The sequence below is a fragment of the Somniosus microcephalus genome, chromosome 13, assembly GCF_052327205.1.
Source record: "Somniosus microcephalus isolate GS21.2 chromosome 13, FLI_Smic_1.0, whole genome shotgun sequence".
Taxonomy (NCBI): Eukaryota; Metazoa; Chordata; class Chondrichthyes; order Squaliformes; family Somniosidae; genus Somniosus; species Somniosus microcephalus.
In genome coordinates this window covers 78,609,528-78,632,239 of record NC_140999.1, presented here as the reverse complement: position 1 = coordinate 78,632,239, position 22,712 = coordinate 78,609,528, and the positions used below count along the sequence as shown (strand labels likewise).

Genomic DNA, 22,712 nt, shown 5'->3' with positions numbered 1-22,712 from the left:
TCACGGGCCAAGACTGGTTGCCCTACATTGAAGCTCCTTGACGGCTTCTCATTGATGTGCTGGAATTGTTTGCCCTCAACATTTCTTCGCACATTTGGTCTGAGCAAGTCCAGACGAGATCTCAACCTTCGGTTAAAGAACATCATGGCCGGGGTCTGGTTGGTAACTGCATGTGTCGTGTTTCGGTAGGCTAATAAGAAATTGTCCATCTTATGCTGTAGTGGAATTTCATCATCGCACATGGCCTTTATCACCTTCTTAAAGGCTTGTACGAACCTCTCAGCCAATCCATTTGTGGCTGGATGATACGGGGCGGATGTGTAATTCCTTACCCCATTCCTTCTCATAAATTTTTGGAACTCGTCGGACACAAACTGTGGTCCATTATCAGAGCAAATCCGCTCTGGCAACCCGTTTCTGGCAAATATGGTCCTTCGGACTGCAATCGTTTTCTCTGTAGTGGTTGAAGACATTTTTATCACCTCAGGCCACTTTGAATGAGCATCCACTGCTATTAAGAACATTGAGTCCATGAATGGACCAGCGAAATCAATATGCACCCGTTGCCATGGAGAGGAGGGCCACTCCCATGGGTGTAGAGGGGCATGTGGTGGTGCATTTTGGACCTTCTGGCATCCTAAGCAGCTCTTGGTTAGGTCTTCGATTTGTTGATCGATTCCCGGCCACCACACATAAGCCCTAGCAAGGCTTTTCATTTTCACTCCCCCCAGATGACCTTCATGTAGCTCATTTAGCACTCTCTCCCTTAACTTGGGTGGAATCACCACTCTGGATCCACACATCACTGTCCCCTGGCATACTGACAGCTGTTCTCTTCTGGATGAGAATGCTGGCAACAGTGAGTCGCCATGAGTTGGCCATCCCCTCACCGTCAATTCATATACCCGAGACAGCGTCGGATCATTGCGGGTCTCCTTCTCTATATCCGCGTTCGTTACTGGCAATCGTTCAATTGTTGACGAATAAAATATCTCAATAGGGTCCACTGCTGGTGCTTCCTCCACAGTAGGCAGTGGCAGGCGCGATAGCCCATCAGCGTTCCCATGCTGTTTCGTGCCTTTATATTCTATTTCATATTGATTCGCCCCTAGAAACAGGAACCATCTTTGTAACTGCTGTGCAGTCATCACTGGAACGCCCTTCTTAGGATTAAAGATGGAGACAAGTGGTTGGTGGTCAGTCAGCAAGGTACACTTCTGCCCATTAAGATAGTGGTTGAATTTTTTTACTCCCCATACTAGGCTGAGGGCCTCCCTGTCCATCTGGGCGTAGTTGCGCTCGGCTGAGGTTAGTGACCAAGACGCAAAGGCTACTGGCCTCTCCAACCCGTCAGGGAATTTGTGCGACAGCACCGCTCCAATACCATAGGGTGATGCATCACATGCCAAACGAATTGGTAGTGCTGGGTTGAAATGGGCAAACACCTCTTTTGATGTGATCAATTCTTTACACTTCTGGAAAGCTCGTCTACATTCGTCATCCCACTTCCATGGTACCCCTGTTTGCAGTAGGGTGTTCAGTGGGTGTAATACCGTAGACAAATTTGGTAAGAACTTGTGGTAGTAGTTTACCAGCCCGAGGAACGACCTCAGTTGTGACACATTTTCCGGTGCTGGAGCCTTGACTACCGCCTCAATCTTGTCAGGGGACTTATGTAACCCCTCTTCATCGATGACTTGGCCACAATACGAGATCTGTTTCTGGAAAAACTCGCACTTGTGGCGATTAGCTCGTAGCCCATACTCCTTTAATCTGGTGAGCACCTTCTCCAAGTTGGCGAGGTGATCACCGTCATTTTCACCCGTGACCAAGATGTCATCCAAATAACACTGGGTCCCTGGAATTCCTTGCAGGACCTGATCCATCACCCTTTGCCAGATAGCCAGAGCCGAGGCTACTCCAAACACCAGCCGGTTGTATTGATAGAGACCTTTATGAGTGTTGATCGTAAGGTATTGTTTCGAAGCTTCTTCTACCTCCATTTGCAAGTATGCCTGGGCTAGATCAATTTTGGTGAAGCCTTTACCTCCAGGTAGCGAGGCGAAAATATCCTCAATTCATGGAAGTGGATATTGTACCGTGTGAAGGACTGGGTTCACTGTCACCTTAAAATCCCCACAGATGCGGACCTTCTTTGGTTCCCCAGGCGTACTACTTAACGACCTCTTCATTACAGGAACGATGGGTGTAGCCCACTCGCTCCAGTCCACTTTGGACAGTACTCCTGAACGTTCCAACCCTTCCAGCTCTGCTTTGACAGCTGGTCTGATCACATAGGCACTGGTCTGGCCTTCAGAAACTTTGGGCTTGCATTTTCCTCTATTTTAATCATTGCTGTTATTCCTTTTAGTGTTCCGAGTCCCTCCTGGAGCACTTCTTTTGCGTCAGTTAGCATTTTTGACAGTCGTCCAGGTGTGACGTCATCATCCTTTTTGGCCTCAACCTTCAGTGCCTGTATGGAATGCCAATCTAATTGTATCTTCCGGATCCATTCACGTCCTAGCAGTGGTGGTCCTCCATCTGGCAATACATATATATCCATTTTAGGTATTTCCTGGCCTTTATATGTCACTTTCACCCTTATTTTTCCTTTGGGGTAGACTTTTTGCCCCATATACGTCTTCAAGACAATCTCTGTAGCTTGCAAGAGTATATGTGAAAATAGCCGCTTGTAGTCTCTTTGATTTATGATTGTTAGAGCTGACCCTGTGTCCAATTCCATTTTCACTTGGACTCCGTCTATCTTGAGTGTAACCCAGATAGTCTGGTGATCCTCCATTTCTGTTACCTTATGTAGTTTCAGACAACCCAGCTCCTTGATTCCGGAGTCTGTGTCACTTTTCTGTTCGTATGAACCACTGTCCATCACCTGGTGTACCTTTTTGTACTTCTCCTGTGGAGATTTCTTACTGTTGGTTTTCTTCCCAGACCTGCAGGCTCTTGCTATGTGTCCTGCTTTCCCACACTGTCTGCACACTTGGTCCTTTAACCAACAATCTTTCTGGTCATGTGTTGTTCTGCCGCAGCGATAGCACTTCCCTGTTCCATAGGACATTTCATTGGTGCCATATTCTTGCGGTCTCCGTTGTATCTCTGCAGCGCCCTTGCGGCTGCTTCGTGTGATACTGCCATACTGAAAGCTTTGTCCAGCGTAAGGTCCTTTTCTGATAGAAGCCGTTTCTGTGTTCCTTCACTTTGTAGCCCACACACAAACTTGTCCCTTAACGTATCTGCTAGTCCCGCTCCAAACTGGCAGTGTTTCGATAGCTTGCGCAGTTCCGTTAGGTACTCAGCATTGCTTTCGTCTTTGTGCTGGTTCCTTTTATGGAACTTAAATCGTTCTGCTATCAGCAGCGGTGTGGGGTTTAAGTGGTCCTGTAGGATTTCTATTATGCTTTCAAAATTCTTGTTTATCGGCTTCTCTGGGGTTATTAGATTTCGCAGTAACCCATAAGTTTTTGCACCCATGGAATTTAACAGAACCAGTGCTTTATTAGCATCTGGCACTTCATTCGCTCTGCAGTACACCTCAATACGTTCCACATATGTCGCCCAATCTTCGACTTCATTGTCGAATGTAGAGATACTGCCACTCTTCGGCATCCTTGGGTGTGAGTTAACTGTCAAAAATGGCGCCTCCCGCGCTTCCCCTTCTTCTCCGCTGGCACAAAATGGCGTCTCCCGCGCTTTCCTTCCTTCCCGCGCTTGCACTTCTTCTCCGCTGCGGCTTCTAAAAATGGCATCTCCCGCACTCTTTCTTCTTCTCCGCTGCTCAATGGTGTCTCCCGCGCTCCCCTTTCTTTGCCCTGCGGACCCTGTTCAGCCCGGAGCCCTGGCTGTGCTCTGCGCGTTCTTCTTTTTATATGTTTCAACGCCGCTCAGTCTAGAACCCGGCTGTTTCTTTACCCTCTCTCTCTCCGGTTTGTTTTCTTTTTCTCGACACCACTCGGTGTTCAACCCCCGGCTGCGCCCTGCACTCTTCACCCTCTGTCTTACCCCGTCGACGCTGCTCGGCTTTCTCTCCGCCGTCGGTCAGCTCCAGCCATCGCTGCTCGGGAAGGGTCTGCGCTGGACCTGTCGTCGGTCTCTTGCTGCTTGTCGTGTCTGGGGAACCAAGCCCGGCTCTCCACAGCCTCCCCTGCGAAGTTCAATCTCTGCCCGACTGCTGGGCGGTTGCTCGTGGTCAACGCCCGTGTTCCTGGCCTCGACTACTTTTTTTTTATGTTGCAGGTAGATTCGAATCGACACTCGTCGCCACAGTTGGATCCGTGGTTCAGTGGTTATGCTATTATTAAATAATCACACGGATGCTGTACATTAACAATAAACAGGTCTTTACTGGAGGAGGGTAGTCTCAAGACTGGGGGTACAGCGGCATGCGCAAAGCTTATATACAGGTGTGGTCACTGCCGGTACTACAGTATACAGGAGCTGTAAAAGTAGTTCTGACTTAAAGGCACATACACTACACTTTACTTCCCTCTTTTGGCCAACAATCCTTTTGGCTGGGGGAAGCTCTTCACGGCTCCATAAGGCCTCGGCCATTTTACCCGCAGCTCTTATTTCGCTTCTCAATAGAATGAACAAGGCAAGTAACAGTCACTGTACCTTCGCTTTCTTACATTGTCGTCTGGCTCCGTGACCATTCATGTATATACGTTCGCCGACAATTCCGTCCTTTCCTTCTTAGGGAGCTAGTTTTTGACTAATGTAGTGGCGCTTCGTAATTTCCAAACATGCAGCCACTGAGCTTTGAGGCTTTAGCAATGAGTAGACGCGTGTCAAAATAAAACGTTCCAAACCATAACTTTATCTTTAAACTGTTTACTGTAACACCTTACAAACAGAATTACAAAGCAAAACACGTTTAAACGCACACGATCAAAAACTGTATTGCTCCAGCCCTCAAAGCTTCTGCCTTCTCCAGCCTCGTGGTGCTTGAGCTGTAAAATGGCTGGATACCATGTGACAAGCTTAAGGACTGTACCATTGTAGCAAGAATAAAGGGGGTCACTCAGCCTATACTATTGTAACAAGAAAAGAGGGGGTTTCTCAATACAATAAGTCAGTCAGGTAAATTAACTATTATACTATTTAACCAATATTTTAAAGTATTTTCTTTCTTAAACTTTCATGACTCTTACAGTTACCTCTAGACTTGACTATTCCAACACTCCTGGCTGGCCTCCCATATTCTACCCTACATAAACTTGAGGTCATCCAAAACTCGGCTGCCCGTGTCCTAACTCGCACCAAGTCTCGTTCATCCATTACCCCTGTGCTCGCTGACCTACTTTGGCTCCCGGTTAAGCAATGCCTCGATTTTAAAATTCTTGTCCTTGTTTTCAAATCCCTCCATGGCCTTGCCCCTCCCTATCTCTGTAATCTCCTCCAGCCCCATAACCCTCCGAGATATCTGCGCTCCTCTAATTCTGCTCTGTTGAGCATCCCTGATTATAATCGCTCAACCATTGGCGGCCGTGCCTTCAGCTGCCGAGGCCCTAAGCTCTGGAATTCCCTCCCTAAACCTCTCCGCCTCTCTACCTCTCTTTCCTCCTTTAAGACGCTCCTTAAAACCTATCTCATCTGCCCTAATATCTCCTTATGTGGCTTGGTGTCAAATTTTGTTTGATAATACTCGTGAAGCACCTTGGGACGTTTTACTGTGTTAAAGGCGCTAAATAAATACATGTTGTTATTGTTGTTGTTATAGAAGTTTACAGCACAGAAGGGGGCCATTTGGCTCATCGTGTCTGTACTGGCTCTTTGCTAGAGATATTTAATACTAATTGCACTGCCCCGTTCTCCCCCCGTAGCCCATCTCTTTCTCTGCTTCAAATATTGATCTAATTTTCCCATAAAGGATGTAATGATCTCTGCCTCAAGCACTCCCTGTGTAAAACATTCCAAGCTCCAACCACCCTCTGTGTCAAGACATTTCTCCCAACCCCTCCCCTCACTCTCTCAGTGACCATTTTAAATTGAAGACCCCTCATCACCGCTTCCCCAACCAGTGGAAATAATCTTTCCCTGTTGCCTCTATCAAAACCCTTCATCATTTTTAAAACCTCTATTGAATCTCCTCTTAGCCTGCTCTGATCCAGTGGAAACACTTCCAGTATCTCAAGTCTCTCCCCATATCTACAGGGAATGTTTTGGACTTTTCAATGTGGACTTTTAATACTTGTTTCCAAAGAAGACTAAAAGAATGGACCTGAAACCCTCGATTACTTGGTAAAAGAGCACAGAACCGCTAACCTGAGGAAGGTTGACGGGATTGAGTTTACTGGTTACCGGCAGGATGCAGTGTTGCTGAGACAGGGCCAGGGGTTTCAGCAAGACGGGCCTTGGTTTGCTACAAGGCCTGAGGAACTGAGCAAAAATATTTTAGTGTTAGTGCTGGAAACAACCCCGAATATGGTAATATGTCCAACAACAGATTTGAAGGAAAGCATATAAAACAGCTGATTCTGCAAAGGGTTTTCAGGAGAACCACATGCCACGTGGGAACAACATGACATGGGAGAGGAAGCTTCTAATTCTCCTCAGAACAAAGATCTTGATCAATCCTTTGGGCTGTGGTTCTGGGGAGCTCCGCCCTCTCGCTGCCAATTGGGCTGTGGTGGATGATGCGGCCCTACAGGCGGAGCCAGCACCCCGGGGTGGGATCTGGAGCCACACCAAGGCTGGGTCTGACTCCCAGCGGACAGGGACCATCAGAATTCTGGGGTTGGAAAGTCAGACCAAGTGTAATCTTCAGATGAAGAGGAATTAGAGGGCAGGGTTAATTGGACTAGGTTGTGCTGATAAAATCAGTCTTCTTTTAAAATAATACATGCTGTCCTTATAACCCTTCAATCTGTTGTTATTTGCAGCTAATTATGGAATCAGAGTAGAAGGCCCGGGTGGGGGTTGCTTCAGAAGCATGTCTAACCGGCAGGTGTGGTGTTAGTCCTGTGGAGGCCCCATGCCAAGGTTCAGTTTGGGGTCCCTGCATTTCACTAAACAAGGATACAAAATATTATCTACTTAAGAAAGAACTTGCATTTATATAGCGCCTTTCAGAACCTCAGGACATCCCAAAGCGCTTTACAGTTGATGCAGTACTTTTGAAGTGTGGTCACTGTTGTAATGTAGGAAACGCAGCAGCCAATTTGCGTACAGCAAGATCCCACAAACAGCAATGTGATAATGACCAGGTAATCTGTTTTAGGTGTTGGTTGAGGGATAACTATTGGCCATGACACCAGAGAGATCTCTCCTGCTCTTCTTTGAATAGTGCCATAGGATCTTTTATGTCCACCTGAGTAGGCTAACTGGACCTCGGTATTACGGTTCATCTGAAAGACAGCACCTCCAACAGTGCAGCACTCCCTCAGTACTGCACTGGAGTGTCAGCCTAGATTATGTGCTCAAGTGTCTGGGGTGAGACAATGGTCAGGTCTGCTCTGGGCCTGCACAGGTTGCATGGCCCAGGAGTACATCAAGGTGATGATGGATACCTTCTCTGTGAGGTCAGGGTGTAGGGCCTGCCAAAAGGGCAGCAGGCCCAGGCCTTTGCCATACCCGGGGATTGCTCTGGGCACTCTGCGTGTGCTGGGAGAGGGTGGGTGGAGGGCACGGTTTAGGACCCCACCCATCATCACTGCACCTTTCGTCAAAGTCGGAAATGTAAAATGAGAAGAGGTAGAGAATAAAGTTGTGTTTGTGGAGCCCGTGTGGACCATGTGATTGGTGACTACGTGTGCAAAGACGGGATGGACACGTGGCCATCATGGTGACTGGGAAAAGCACGATTTGGATCTTTAATGCGGGGGGGAGGTGGGGGGGGGGGAAGGAGGAAAATAGAGCTGAAGAAGAGGAGCCGGAGGCATCTAGTATAAATTTAGTGGCAGGCTGTTGAAGTAAGGGTAGGCCTCTGAAAGAAATAGTTTTACAGGGAATTCAATGAGGAAGAAAAAGGATTCTCTCTTTTTATATAGATCTGTGGTGTTAGGTTTACATAGAAACATAGAAGATAGGCCTGACATCGGTAGTGGGGAAAATGCTAGAATCTATTATAAAAGATGTATTAGCAGAGCACTTGGAAAGCAGTGACAGGATCGGACAAAGTCAACATAGATTTACAAAAGGTAAATCATGCTTGACTAATCTATTGGAATTTTTGAGGAGTTTAGAAGGTTGAGAGGGGATCTCATCGAAACCTATAAAATTCTGTCAGGTCTGGACAGACTAGATGCAGGAAGGATGTTTCTGATGGCCGGGGAGTCCAGAACCAGGGGTCATAGTCTAAGGATAAGGGGTAAGCCATTTAGGACTGAAATGAGGAGGAATTTCTTCACCCAGAGAGTGGTGAACCTGTGGAATTCTCTGCCACAGAGGGCGGTGCAGGCCAGTTCATTAAATATATTCAAGAAAGAATTGGATATATTTCTTGAGGCTAAAGGGATCAAGGGATATGGGGAGAAGGCAGGGACAGGGTACTGAATTTGGATGATCAGCCATGATCTAATTTAATGGCGGAGCAGGCTCGAAGGGCCGAATGGCCTACTCCTGCTCCTATCTTCTATGTAACTCGATAGACTCTGGAACGGTACCCATGGATTGGAGGGGAGCTAATGTTACCCCACTATTCAAAAAAGGTGGTAGAGAAAAATCCTAAACTGCTCCCAATCCTCAGGTTTACTGCTTTATCTGGCCAATTTATATGTCCTCTCCTTGGATCTTATGCTATCCCTAATTTCCCTTGTTAGCCACGGTTGAGTCACTTTTCTTATTTTATTTTTATGCCAAACTGGGATGAACAAATTCTGTAGCTCATCCATTCGGTCTTTGAATGTTTGCCATTGCCTAGCCACCGTCAACCCTTTGAGTGCCATTCCCCAATCAATCCTACCCAACTCGCTCCTCAGACCATTGTAGTTTCCTTTATTTAAATTGATGACCCTTGTCTCTGAGTCAACTACTTCATTCTCCATCTTAATGAAGAATTCGATCATATTATGATCGCTCTGACCCAAGGGGCCTCGTACAACTAGATTGCTAATTAATCCTTTCTCGTTACATAATACCCAGTCTAAGGTGGCCTGATCTCTGGTTGGTTCCTCGACATATTGGTCCAGGAAACCATCCCGTAAACACTCCAGGAATTCCTCCTCCACAGTATTGTTACTAATTTGGTTGGCCCAATCTATATGTAGATTAAAGTCACCCATGATGACTGCTGTGCCCTTATTGCACGCTTCTTTAATTTCCCTTTTAATGCCATCCCCAACCTCCGCCTTACTGTTTGGAGGTCTATATACCACTCCCACTAATGTTTTTTTCCCCTTAGTATTTCTCAATTCTACCCATACAGATTCCACATCATCAGAGCATTACCTTCATTACAATTGTATTAATCCCTTCTTTAACCAGTAATGCTACCCCACCTCCCTTTCCTTTTTGCCTATCTTTCCTGAATATCGAATACCCCTGGATGTTGAGTTCCCAGTCTTGGTCATCCTTGAGCCACGTTTCCATAATCCCAACCAAATCATATTCGTTTACCTCTATTTGCGCAGCCAATTCATCCACCTTATTACAAATGCTCCTCGCATTAAGACACAAAGCCTTCAGGCTTGTTTTTTTAATGCTCTTAGACTTATTAGAATTATTATTTACTGTGGCCATGTTTGATTTAAACCTTTGATTTCTCTGACTGCCACTTTTGTTTTTCTCCTTCCTATCTTTTGCTTTTATCCCTGTTTTCCTTTCCTCTGTCTCCCTGCTCAGGTTCCCAACCCCCTGCCATTTTAGTTTAAACCCCCCCGAACAGTGCTAGCAAACCTCCCCGCAAGGATATTTGTCCCGCTCTCGTTCAGGTGCAACCCGTCCGACTTGTACAAGTCCCACCTTTCCCAGAAGCAGGCCCAGTGATCCAGGAAACTAAAGCCCTCCCTCCTGCACCAACTCTTTAGCCACGCATTCATCTGCTCTATCCTCCTATTCCTATACTCACTAGCATGTGGCACTGGGAGTAATCCAGAGATTACAACCTTTGAGGTCCTACTCTTTAATGTGCTACCTAGCTCCCTAAGTTCTTGCTGTTAGCACTGTTGCCTCACAGCGCCAGGGACCCGGGTTCGAATCCGGCCTCGGGCAACTGTCTGTGTGGAGTTTGCACATTCTCCCCGTGTTTGCGTGGGTTTCCTCCGGGTGCTCCGGTTTCCTCCCACAGTCCAAAGATGTGCGAGTTAGGTTGATTGGCTATGATAAATTGACCCTTAGTGTTAGGGGGATTAAATACATGGGGTTACGGGGATAGGGTGGGATATGTGTTGGTGTAGGGGTTACGGGGATCAGGTGGGATATGTGTCGGTGCAGGCTCGATGGGCCGAAATGGCCTCTATCTGCACTGTGGGGTTTCTGTGATTCTGTGATTCTGTGCAGGACCTCATCCCTCTTCCTACCTATGTCGTTGATCCCAATGTGAACCACGACCTCTGCCTGTTCACCCTCCCCCTTCAGAATGCCCTGCAGCCATTCAGTGACATCCTTGACCCTGGCACCAGGGGGGCAACAAACCATCCTGGAGTCACGTCTATGGCCACAGAAATGGCTATCTGTTCCCCTTACTATAGAATCCCCTACCACTATTGCTCTCCCACTCTTTTCCTCCCTTCCTGAGCAGCAGCAGCACCCCTGGTGCCAGGAAGTTGGCTGCTGCTGCCTTCCCCCGGTGAGTCATCCCCCTCAACAGTATCCAAATTGGTATACCTGTTTGAAAGGGGGATGGCCACAGGGGTCCCCTGCACTACCTGCCTGCTTCTATTGCTCTGCCTGGTGATCACCCATTTCCCTTCTGCCTGTGCAGCCCTACCCTGCGGCATGACCAACTCATCAAACGTGTAATCCACGACCCTCTTAGCATCGTGAATGCTCCACAACCCATCCATCCGCAGCTCCAGCGCCTCAATACGGCCCATTAGTAGCTGCAGCTGGATGCATTTCTGGCACACATGGTCGTCAGGGACACTGGCAGCATCCCTGAATTCCCACATAGAGCAAGAGGAGCATAACACGGGGCTGGGCTCTCCTGGAGGATAATTTTTAGGTGGAGGATAATTAAAAATTCCGGCTCAAACCAACTTCAGAATTTTGAGCAATGTGTTTGAGGTGTTTTTAATCTGAGTCTCCCCATTGCTGATAGTCACAAGTTTTCTGATTTATTGCTGTTTGAGGAATAGAGACAATCTACTGCAAGAAATAAATCTACACCCGCTTCTTGAAAAGAAAACATGAAACACTTGCATCATTAACCAGAGTAATGACTCAATGCTGAATATTTGACAAATATTTTAACCCATGATCTCAGACTTGCTTTTTTATTCCTTCTCAGGATGTGTGCATCACTGGCATGTATTCCCCAACCTCATCGTGTAAAATAACTTGCATTTCTATAGCACCTTTCACAACCTCAGGACATCCCAAAGTGCTACACCGCCAATGAAGTACTTTTGAAGTGAAGTCACTGTTGTAATGCAGGAAAAATGCAGTGTGGGACTGGAGTCACATGGAGGCCAGACCAGGCAGGGGTGGCAGGTTCCCTTCCCTGAAGGACAATATTTGGGTTTGTACAACAATCCGGCGGCTTTTTATGGTCACTTTCTGATGCCAGCCCACAAATTACAAAATTTACTGAATTCAATTCACAAGGGTGGGATTTATACTCAAAACCTCAGGATTGCTGGTCCAGTACCATAACCACGAGGCTACCGGACCATATCTGCAGTAAGGCTCCTCCAGGGTTCAGAACCCATTCACCCACACTGCCCCTGGCTTTCACCCTGCAGTCATTTCCAAACATTTGAATGAAGTGCTTTAATAACGCAACCGGGAGACCTGTGCAGACCCTTTGCCCCAGTGCCAGGAGATGGTTTGCAGCACTCCGCTCAGAGCAGTTAAAGTAGTTAAATCACTTACCAATGAAATACAAGGAGCTGCTTCTAACAAAGGCCATGGTGGCAAATCCAGCGGTGTTGGAGATGATGCCCATCAGCACCAGAGAGGGGTCGCTCAGACACCTGGAGAAGATCAGGACTCCGAGGAAGCTGGTCAGAAACATGGTGTAGCTGGCTGCATTACCGTAGCCCACCCAGACCGGGTCCCAGCTCAACGGCGGTTTCAGAACGAAGATTGAGATTATATTCTCCCCGCCGGTCACTCCAAAATCATACAGGATGTAGCAGATGAACAGCAGGATCATCTTTGCGCTGTATCTTCTCCAGCTGGAATTGCACGCTCCCGTGGGCAGCTGACCTAGTGCAGGGACAGCGGGGTATCTGAGGATGAATGCTGAGTACAGCAGACTCAGTAAATACAGAGACAGGCATAGGCAGATCAGCAGCAGCCCGTGCTGGTTATTCACTTTCACCAGAAAGAAGTGACCAGATGCCAGGCTCCCCAGGAGTCCAGCCATCCCTGATGCCACCTCCAGCATGTTTAACCTCAGGCTGCGTCTCGCTGCTCCCGACCTCAAGGCAGCGATGGCATTAATCCCACTCCAGTAGGCCGGGAAACCTCCAGTGAATCCATTGATCACAGCCGATCCATACATCACACTGACAGGCAGCTGGAAGACGTGGGTGAAGAGCAGCAAGTGTCTCCCCAGCAGATACCCCAGTAGTGGGACCACCAGCAGGACCTTCTGGCCTCGACGATCGGCCCACCTTCCCAGCAGCACCGTCGTCAGCAAGGGGGCTAAAGAGTAGATCATGTTATAGATCATGTAGAACTGGGCCACTTCCTTCTGGGCCAGGTCACTGTTCCCAGGTGCTGTCCCATTTAGCCGGTCGTACACCACCATCAATAGAGCCGTGTCAAAGAGGGAATTGGCCACATTGGTCACAACCACCACTGGCTCCACACAGCTGAGCAGAGTGTCCATGTCACAGCCCCGTGCTATCTCCACCGCTCTATTATCTGGCTCAATGCTTGCTGTGTACAGCAGGCTGCAAGCCAGACCATGTACAAGGCAGGGGGAGACGCTATACTGGAACAGGCTCTGTGCTGGGACTCTGTACTGGAGCAGGCTCTGCTAGAACAGGCTCAGTGCTGGGGACTCGGTTTATAAGCCTCACACAAGTTTACCCGGTTTTAATGGATTCTGCATGCAAATAGGGGAAACTCCCCCTTGCTAGTCAGAGCTGTGCTGTAATAATAGCCAGTGATGAGGAACTGGTTTGGTATGAGGAATTGTGAGTATGAAACAGGAACTGGTATCAAGCTCCAACAAACCTACACAACTGGCTTGGAGACGGAATCTGCCACCTGTGCCTTGCCACAATTAAAAACAAGGCATTTTCTACCCGAGGACTTTAAAAGGCTGTCCTAATTCTCAGCAGCAGTGGTGCAACTATTTGCTAATCCACTGTTTGCTCACCACATCTGTTTTTTTATTAATTAAAGAATGTTGGCATCGCTGGCAAGGCTGGCATTTGTTGCCCATCCCTCATTGCCCTGAGAAGGTGGTGGTGAGCCTCCTAACCTGTTGGTAGCAGTTTTTGATACAACTGAGTGACTCGCTGGGCCACTTCAGCGGGCCGTTCAGAGTCAACCACCCACGATGGTGTGGGTCTGGAATCACATATAGGCCCAGACCGGGTAATGACGGCAGTTTTCCTTCCCTAAAGGACATTAGTGAACCAGCTGGGGTTTTATGACAATCCGACAGATTCACAGTCCCCATTACGGATTCCAGCTTCTTAGTTCCACATTTTTAAAACGGATTTCAAATTCTCAAATTGCCCTGGTCGGATTTGAACTCCCGTTCTCGGGATTAGTCCAGTAACATCGGAACTACACTATCGGCACCTCGGCAATACTAATTTCATGCAATCATTTACAAATTGAAATGTATTCGTATAAAATAATTCCCTTTAGCAGGGAATGGAACAGAGGAACAGAAGGAGGCCATTCGGCCCCTCGAGCCTGTTCCGCCAATCAATTAGATCAGGGCTGATCTGTATCTTAACTCCATCTACCCGCCTTGGTTCCGTAACCCTTAATACACTTGCTTCACAAAAATCCATCAATCTCCGTTTTCAAATTTTTAATTGACCCCAGCCTCAACATTTTGGGGAGAGAGTTCCAGATTTCCACTACCCTTTGTGTGAAGAAGTGCTTCCTGACATCACAGAATCACAGAATCACAGAAACACCACAGTGCAGATAGAGGCCATTTCGGCCCATCGAGCCTGCACCGACACATATCCCACCCGATCCCCGTAACCCCTACACCAACACATATCCCACCCTATCCCTGTAACCCCACGTATTTAATCCCCCTAACACTAAGGGTCAATTTTATCATAGCCAATCAACCTAACCTGCATATCTTTGGACTGTGGGAGGAAACCGGAGCACCCAGAGGAAACCCACGCAAACACGGGGAGAATGTGCAAACTCCACACAGACAGTCACCCGAGGCCGGATTCGAACCCGGGTCCCTGGCGCTGAACGGCCTGGCTCTCATTTTCAGGTTATTCCCCCTTGTTCTGGACTCCTCCCACCAGAGGAAATAGTTTCTCTCTATCTACCCATCAAATCCTTTAATCATCTTAAACACCTCAATTAGATCACTCCTTAATCATCTAAATTGAGGGAATAAAAGCCCAGTCTGTGCAACCTGTCCTCATAATTTAACCCTTTTAGCCCCCAGGTATCATTCTGGTGAATCTGCGCTGCCCCCCCTCCAAGGCCAATATATCCTTCCTGAACTGAAGTGGTGCCTGGAACTGAACTTGTGCTCCAGATGGGGTCTGACAGAGCTCTGTACAGGTGTAACAGAACTTCCACCCTTTGTATTCCAGGCTGCAGTTCACCCCCTCCCGTCACACCTTCAGACTAGGAAATAACATCCGACTCTCACTATTACAAGGATGATCAGCGATCCCGGCTACAGTGATGCATGTTTCACAGGAGCATGAAGTGATTCGATTGGTGAATGATGGGATGTCCAAAGAGTAGCAGCTGTTAAAGGGCTGCTGACCTCACTGCCAGTCAGCCCAATGTTTTAGCTGCAGTTAATTTCCAAGGATTGGAAGGTGACCAAGGGAACCGACCAGATCTCCACCTCATTCGATGAAGAGGTTGTCCAGTATGAGTGTCGGTGGAGGATGGATGCCATGTTCAGGACTGAGAGAACATTCCTCAGCTTGCCAACGTGCAACAGTGGGCGGGAGGTGGCGAATGCGTCACAACTCTCACCCACGCCTATAGGTCACGCCAAGAGAATGGGGAGTGGAGGGCAGTGGAGAGAGGAGGAAGCGAAGAGAAAGGGGATAGAAGGATAGATGTGTGGAGGAGTAGGGAGCAGAGGGGAGGGAAGTGAAGGGGATAGAGGGATAGATGTATGGAGGGGAAAGGGGAGAGGATAAAGGGATAGACGTGTAGATGGAAGGGAGGAGAGGGAGTGTGGAGGGGATAGAGGGTTATATATGTTTAGGGGAAGGGAGGAGAGGGGAAGGGAATGGGGAAGAGATGGGAGGAGAGGAGGTAAGAGGAAGAGAAGAGGTGAGGGAGGAGAGGAGGAGGAGAACCAAGCAGAGAAGAAGAGAGAGAGGTTAAATGGGAAAGGAGGGGGGTGAAAGATAGAGGAAGCAGGTGATGGGGAAGACTAGAGGGGGAGAGTGGGGGAAGAAGAGAGGAGATCAAGGGAGGAGGAGAGGAGAGGAGAAGGTGGGGATAGGAGAGCAGAGAGGGAGAGGAGAGGAGAAGGTGGGGATAGGAGAGCAGAGAGGGAGAGGAGAGGGGAGAGGGGAGAGGGTGAGGTCAGGGGAGGAGGATTGAGTATAGGGTGAGGAAATATGAGAGGGAAGGAGAGGGGAGAGAGTGGGTAGAAGATGGGGAAAGGAGATTGGGGGAACAAGAGCAGTGATGAGGAGAGGAGAGAAAGGGCAGGGAGAAGAGGTTGGGGAGATGAGGCAGGAGGGGGAGAGGAAGGAGAGAGGGCAGGAGGGGGAAAGGAGAGAAAAGGAGGAGTGAGGAAGGGCTGACGGAGGAGGGGTTGAGAATAGCTTCATTAATATGAGTTGAGTATCCACAGATTTGCACAAGAGCTACAGGCGTATCTGTGAGTGTACACCTTTAATTAAGGCTTGATGGGGAGAGATGAAGTAAGGTGGGAGGAGGCTAGTGTGGAGCATAAACACCGGCATGGACCTATTGGACCTGTTGGCCTGTTTCTGTGCAATTAAAAAGAAAAGGCTGGCCACTGAATAGGGAGACACCATGAGACGGGTGATGGACCTCCTGACTCTGGGGGTGGGGGGGTGGGGGCTGAGAAAACCCCACCACTTGGTGCCAAGTTACGAAGGCCTGTGAGTTTGTTCACTTAAACATCACGTTTCCCCTTCAAATCACTCGCTGACACCCGGCAGATCTGATACAACAGTGGCAGGGCACTACAGGATTTGCATTGTCCACAAACAGGCACCATGCCACCAACTGACGTACATCTGCTTCGGGTCTTTCCGATACTGAGGGGGAGAAGGAGCGTAAGGTGAAAGTCGCAGCACCGTCCAGCAGGACCAGATGAAGGTGCCTGAGGAGATGCAGGAAGCAGCCAGACTGAGGCCCAGTCCCAGACGTTCCTCAGCTGCACTGGCCTGGGAGTCTTATCTTACGCGCTGTTCATTGAAGCAAGCTTAGTAATGAGCATAAAGCACTTTCTTCAGTGCTGAAAAGACAGAGAGGGAATGAATAGAATCATAGAAAAATTATGACACCGAAGGAGGCCATTCGGCCCATCGTGTCCGTGCCGGTCAGAAAAGAGCTCTCCAGCCTAATCCCACCTTCCAGCACTAGGTCCATAGCCCTGTAGGTTACGGCTCTTCAAGCGCATATCCAAGTACTTTTTAAATGTGATGAGGGTCTCTGCCTCTACCACCCTTTCAGGCAGTGAGCTCCAGACCCCCACCACTCCCTAGGTGAATTTTTTTCCCTCATCTCCCCTGTAATCCTTCTACCAATTACTTTAAATCAGTGTCCCCTGGTTCTTGACCTCTCTGCTAAGGGAAATAGGTCCTTCCTATCCACTCTATCCATCTCATAATTTTATACACCTCAATTAAAACTCCCCTCAGCCTCCTCTGTTCCCAGGAAAACAACCCCAGCCTATCCAACCTTTACTCATAGCTAAAATTCTCCAGTCCCGGCAACATCCTCGTAAATCTCCTCTGCACCCCCTCTAGTGCAATCACATCCTTCCTGTAATGTGGTGACCAGAACTGCACGCAGTATTCTAGCTGCGGCCTAACTAGTGTTTTGTACAGTTCAAGCATAACCTCCCTGCTCTTATATTCTATGTCTTGGCTAATAAAGGAAAGAATTCCGTATGCCTTTTTAACTACTTTATTGACCTGTCCTGCTACCTTTAAGGAATGGGTGTAATGTCCTTCAGTACTGCCCTCCAACAGTGCAGCACTCCCTCAGTACTGTCCTACGACAGTGCAGCAGTCGCTCAGTACTGCCCCTCCAACAGTGCAGCACTCCCTCAGTACTGTCCTCCGACAGTGTAGCAGCCCCTCAGTACTGCCCCTCTGACAGTGCAGCACTCCCTCAGTACTGTCCTACGACAGTGCAGCAGTCGCTCAGTACTGCCCCTCCAACAGTGCAGCACTCCCTCAGTACTGTCCTCCGACAGTGTAGCAGCCCCTCAGTACTGCCCCTCTGACAGTGCAGCACTCCCTCAGTACTGTCCTACGACAGTGCAGCAGTCGCTCAGTACTGCCCCTCCAACAGTGCAGCACTCCCTCAGTACTGCTCTCCGACAGTGTAGCAGTCACTCAGTACTGCCGCTCTGACAGTGCAGCACTTCCTCAGTACTGTCCTCCGACAGTGTAGCAGCCCCTCAGTACTGCCCCTCTGACAGTGCAGCACTCCCTCAGTACTGCTCTCCGACAGTGTAGCACTCCCTCAGTACTGCCCCTCCGACAGTGCAGCACTCCCTCAGTACTGCTCTCCGACAGTGTAGCACTCCCTCAGTACTGCCCCTCCGACAGTGCAGCACTCCCTCAGTACTGCTCTCCGACAGTTTAGCACTCCCTCAGTACTGCCCCTCTACCAGTGCAGTACTCCCTCAGTACTGTCCTCCGACAGTGTAGCAGTCCTTCTGTACTGCCCCTCCGGCAGTGCAGCACACCCTCAGTACTGCCCCTCTGACTGTGCAGCACTCCCTCAGTACTGCCCTCAAACAGTGCAGCACTCCCTCTGTACTGCCCCTCCGGTAGTACAGTACTCCCTCAGTACTGCTCTCCGACAGTGTAGCACTCCCTCAGTACTGCCCCTCCGACAGTGCGGCACTCCCTCAGTACTGCTCTCCGACTGTGTAGCACTCCATCAGTACTGCCCCTCCGACAGTGCAGCACTCCCTCAGTACAGCCCCTCCGACAGTGCAGCACTCCCTCAGTACAGCCCCTCCGACAGTGCAGCACTCCGTCAGTTCCACCTCTCCGACTGTGCAGCACTCACTCAGCATTGCCTCTCCGACAGTGCAGCACTCACTCAGCACCGCCCCTCTGACAGTGCGGCACTCCCTCAGAACTCCCCCTCTGACAATGCTGCAATCCCTAAGTACTGCCCCTCCAACAGTGCAGTGTTCCCTCTGTACTGCCCCTCCAACAGTGCAGCGTTCCCTCTGTACTGCCCCTCCAACAGTGCAGCACTCCCTCTGTACTGCCCCTCCAACAGTGCTGCACGCCAATCAAGCGGCAAGGGTATTCCATCACACTCCTGACTTGTGCCTTGTAGATGGGAGAAAGGCTTTGGGGAGTCAACAGGTGAGACACTTGCCGCAGAATACCCAGCCCCTGACCTGCTCTTGTAGCCACAGTATTTATGTGGCTGGTCCAGTTCCGTTTCTGGGCAATGGTGACCCCCAGCATGTTGATGGTGGGTGATTCGGCGATGGTAACGCCGTTGAATGTCAAGGGCCATTGGTTAGACTCCCTCTTGTTGGAGATGGTCATTGCCTGGCACTTATGTGGCACGAATGTTACTTGCTACTTATCAACCAAAGCCTGGATATCGTCCAGGTCTTGCTGCATACATGAATGGTCTGCTTTATTCTCTTTTTTAAAATTTGTTTATGGGATGTGGGTGTCGCTGGCAAGGCCAGCATTTAGTGCCCATCCCTAATTGCCCTCGAGAAGGTGGTGGTGAGCCGCCTTCTTGAACGGCTGCAGTCCGTGTGGTGCAGGTACTCCCACAGTGCTGTTAGGGAGGGAGTTCCAGGATTTTGACCCAGCGACGATGAAGGATCGGCAATATACTTCTGTGAGGATGGTGTGTGACTTGGAGGGGAACTTGGAGTGGTGGTGTTCCCATGCACCTACTGCCGTTGTCCTTCTAGGTAGAAGAGATCACGGGTTTGGGAGGTGTTGCCAAAGAAGCCTTGGTGAGTTGCTGCAATGCATCTTGTAGATGGTACACACAGCAGCCACGGTGTGCCGGTGGTGGAGGGAGTGAATGTTTAAGGTGGTGGATGGGGTGCCAATAAAGCGGGCTGCTTTGTCCTGGATGGTGTCGAGCTTCTTGAGTGTTGTTGGAGCTGCACTCATCCAGGCGAGTGGAGAGTATTCCATCACACTCCTTACTTGTGCCATGTAGATTGTGGAAAGGCTTTGGGGAGTCAGGAGGTGAGACACTCGCTGCAGAATACCCGGCCTCTGACCTGCTCTTGTTGCCACAGTATTTATGTGACTGGTCCAGTTACGTTTCTGGACAATGGTGACCCCCAGGATGTTGATGGTGGGGGATTGGGGGATTTGGCGATGGTGCCATTGAATGTCAAGGGGAGGTAGTTAGACTCTCGCTTGTTGGAGATGGTCATTGCCTGGCACTTCTGTGGCGCGAATGTTACCTGCCACTTATCAGCCCAAGCCTGAATGTCGTCCAGGTCTTGTTGCTTGCGGGCATGGACTGCTTCATTATCTGAGGAGTTGTGAATGGCGCTGAACACTGTGCAGTCATCAGCGAACATTCCCATTTCTGACCTTATGTTGGAGGGAAGGTCATTGATGAAGCAGATGAAGATGGTTGGGCCTGGGACACTGCCCTGAGGAACTCCTGCAGCGATGTCCTGGAGCTGTGATGATTGACCTTCAACCACCACAACCATCTTCCTTTGTGCTATGTATGACTCCAGCCAGTGGAGAGTTTTCCCCCCAATTACCATTGACTTCCAGTTTTACTAGGGCTCCTTGATGCCACACCCGGTCAAATGCTGCCTTGATATCAAGGGCAGTCACTCTTACCTCACCTCTGGAATTCAGCTCCTTTGTCCATGTTTGGACCAATGCTGTAATGAGGTTGGGAGCTGAGTGGTCTTGGCGGAACGCAAACTGGGCATCAGTGAGCAGGTTATTGGTGAGTAAGTGCCGCTTGATAGCACTGTTGATGACACCTTCCATCACTTTGCTGATGATTGAGAGTAGACTGATGGGGCGGTAATTGGCCGGATTGGATTTGTCCTGCTTTTTGTGGACAGGATGTACCTGGGCAGTTTTCGACATTGTTGGGTAGTTGCCAGCGTTGTAGCTGTACTGGAACAGCTTGGCTAGAGGCGTGGCTGTTCTGGAGCACAAGTCTTCAGCACGATAGTCGGGATGTTGTTGGGGCCCATAGCCTTTGCTGTATCCAGTGCATTCAGCCATTTCTTGATATCATTGTGGAGTGAATCGAATTGACTGAAGACTGGTTTCTGTGATGGTGGGGACCTCAGGAGTAGGCCGGTATGGATCATCCACTCGGCACTTCTGGCTGAAGATGGTTGCAAAAGCTTCAGCCTTGTCTTTTGCACTCACGTGCTGGGCTCCACCATCATTGAGGATGGGGATATTCATGGAGCCTCCTCCTCCCATTAGTTGTTTAATGGTCCACCACCATTCACAACTGGATGTGGCAGGACTGCAGAGCTTTGATCTGATCCGTTGATTGTGGGATCGCTTAGCTCTGTCTATAACATGATGCTTCCACTGTTTAGCATGCATGTAGTCCTGTGTTGCAGCTTCCCCAGGTTGGCACCTCATTTTTAGGTACGCCTGGTGCTGCTCCTGGCATGCTCTTCTACACTCCTTATTGAACCCGGGTTGGTCCCCTGGCTTGATGGTAATGGTAGAGTGAGGAATATGCCGGGCCATGAGGTTACAGATTGTGGTGGAATACAATTCTGCTGCTGCTGATGGCCCACTGCGCCTCTTGGATGCCCAGTTTTGAGCTGCTAGATCTGTTCTGAATCTATCCCATTTAGCACGGTGGTAGTGCCACACAACACAATGGAGGGTGTTCTCAGTGTGTGGACGGGACTTTGTCTCCACAAGGACTGTGCGGTGGTCACTGCTACCAATGCTGTCATGAACAGATGCATCTGCGACAGGTAGATTGGTGAGGACGAGGTCTGATGTGCCTCAATAAATCCGAGACTCGATGTTAGCGAAACAAAACAAGGCTTTTATTGACTTAGAAGGTAACACACAGAGGAGAATGTATCTTCCATCCAGAGGTCTGCCGTACTGGATGTGCTGCAGGCTGGGCCAGCTTACATCGGAGCCAGGTATGGGCGGAGCGCTACACAGTACAATACAATGGAAATGAAACTGAAACCAACCACAGTCACAGGCAGAGAAATACTGATGAGTGATGAATGGAATATTTCATCACATTCACCCCTTCTATAGATTTAGTCTGTTCGGGGGTTTGATAGTCCTCTGCGACCGACGTGGCTGTTGTGGTGCCGCGGGTGTCGGCTGGGTGTCCCCGGTGGCCTCCTGGGTCTCTGCCGGGGGTGCCGCCAGGGTTGTTGAAGGGGTAGTTGGTGGGGGTACCGTTGGTCGGTGTTCTTCCGGGGGTGATGAAAGAGTAGTGGGTGGGTAAGAGTTGCTGTGGTTGTTGTTGCTGCTGTTGTCGTGGTTGTTGTCGTTACCGGCTGGGGCGACGTCTTTTATGGACACGGTGTCCTCCCTTCCGTCGGCGTGCCGGACATACGCGTATTGGGGGTTGGCGTGGAGTAGGTGCACTGACTCCACGAGAGGGTCCGTCTTGTGGCCCCTCACATGCCTTCGCACGAATACCGGACCTGGGGTGGAGAGCCATGACGGCATGGATACGCCTGAGGTGGATTTCCGGGGAAAGACAAACATTCACTCGTGAGGCGTGGCTTTAGTGGCAGTACACAATAGCGACCGTATCGAATGGAGCACATCTGGGAGGACTTCCTGCCAGCGGGAGATAGGGAGGCCTTTGGTCCTTAGAGCTAGAGTGACTGCTTTCCATACTGTCCCGTTCTCTCGCTCCACTTGACCGTTACCCCGGGGGTTGTAGCTGGTGGTACGGCTCGTGGCGATCCCCCTGGACAGCATGTACTGGCGTAGCTCTTCACTCATGAAGGACGCCCCCCTATCCGTATGGATGTAGCTCGGCATACCGAACAGGCAGAACAGGCTGTTGAGGCATTTAATGACCGTGGCGCTGGTCATGTCTGGGCAGGGGAAGGCGAATGGGAAACGAGAGTATTCGTCCACAATGTTCAGGAAGTAAACATTGCTGTCGACGGACGGGAGGGGGCCCTTGAAATCTAAGCTGAGCCGCTCAAAGGGCCGTGTAGCTTTGATTAAGTGGGCTCTATCTGGGCGGTAGAACTGAGGCTTGCA

At 49.5% G+C, this 22,712-nt stretch overlaps 1 protein-coding gene across 1 annotated transcript in view; it reads right to left on the bottom strand.

Moving 5' to 3' along the window:
• LOC147108433 (solute carrier family 46 member 2-like) overlaps positions 1–13,021 on the bottom strand; it is a 111,506-nt gene extending 98,485 nt beyond the window's left edge. Inside the window, exon 1 of the mRNA XM_086005070.1 lies at positions 11,986–13,021. Coding sequence (XP_085861196.1) covers positions 11,986–12,949 — 964 coding nt within the window. The 5' untranslated portion in view covers positions 12,950–13,021. The remainder of the gene's footprint in view (positions 1–11,985) is intronic.
• Between the last annotated feature and the right edge of the window lie 9,691 nt (positions 13,022–22,712).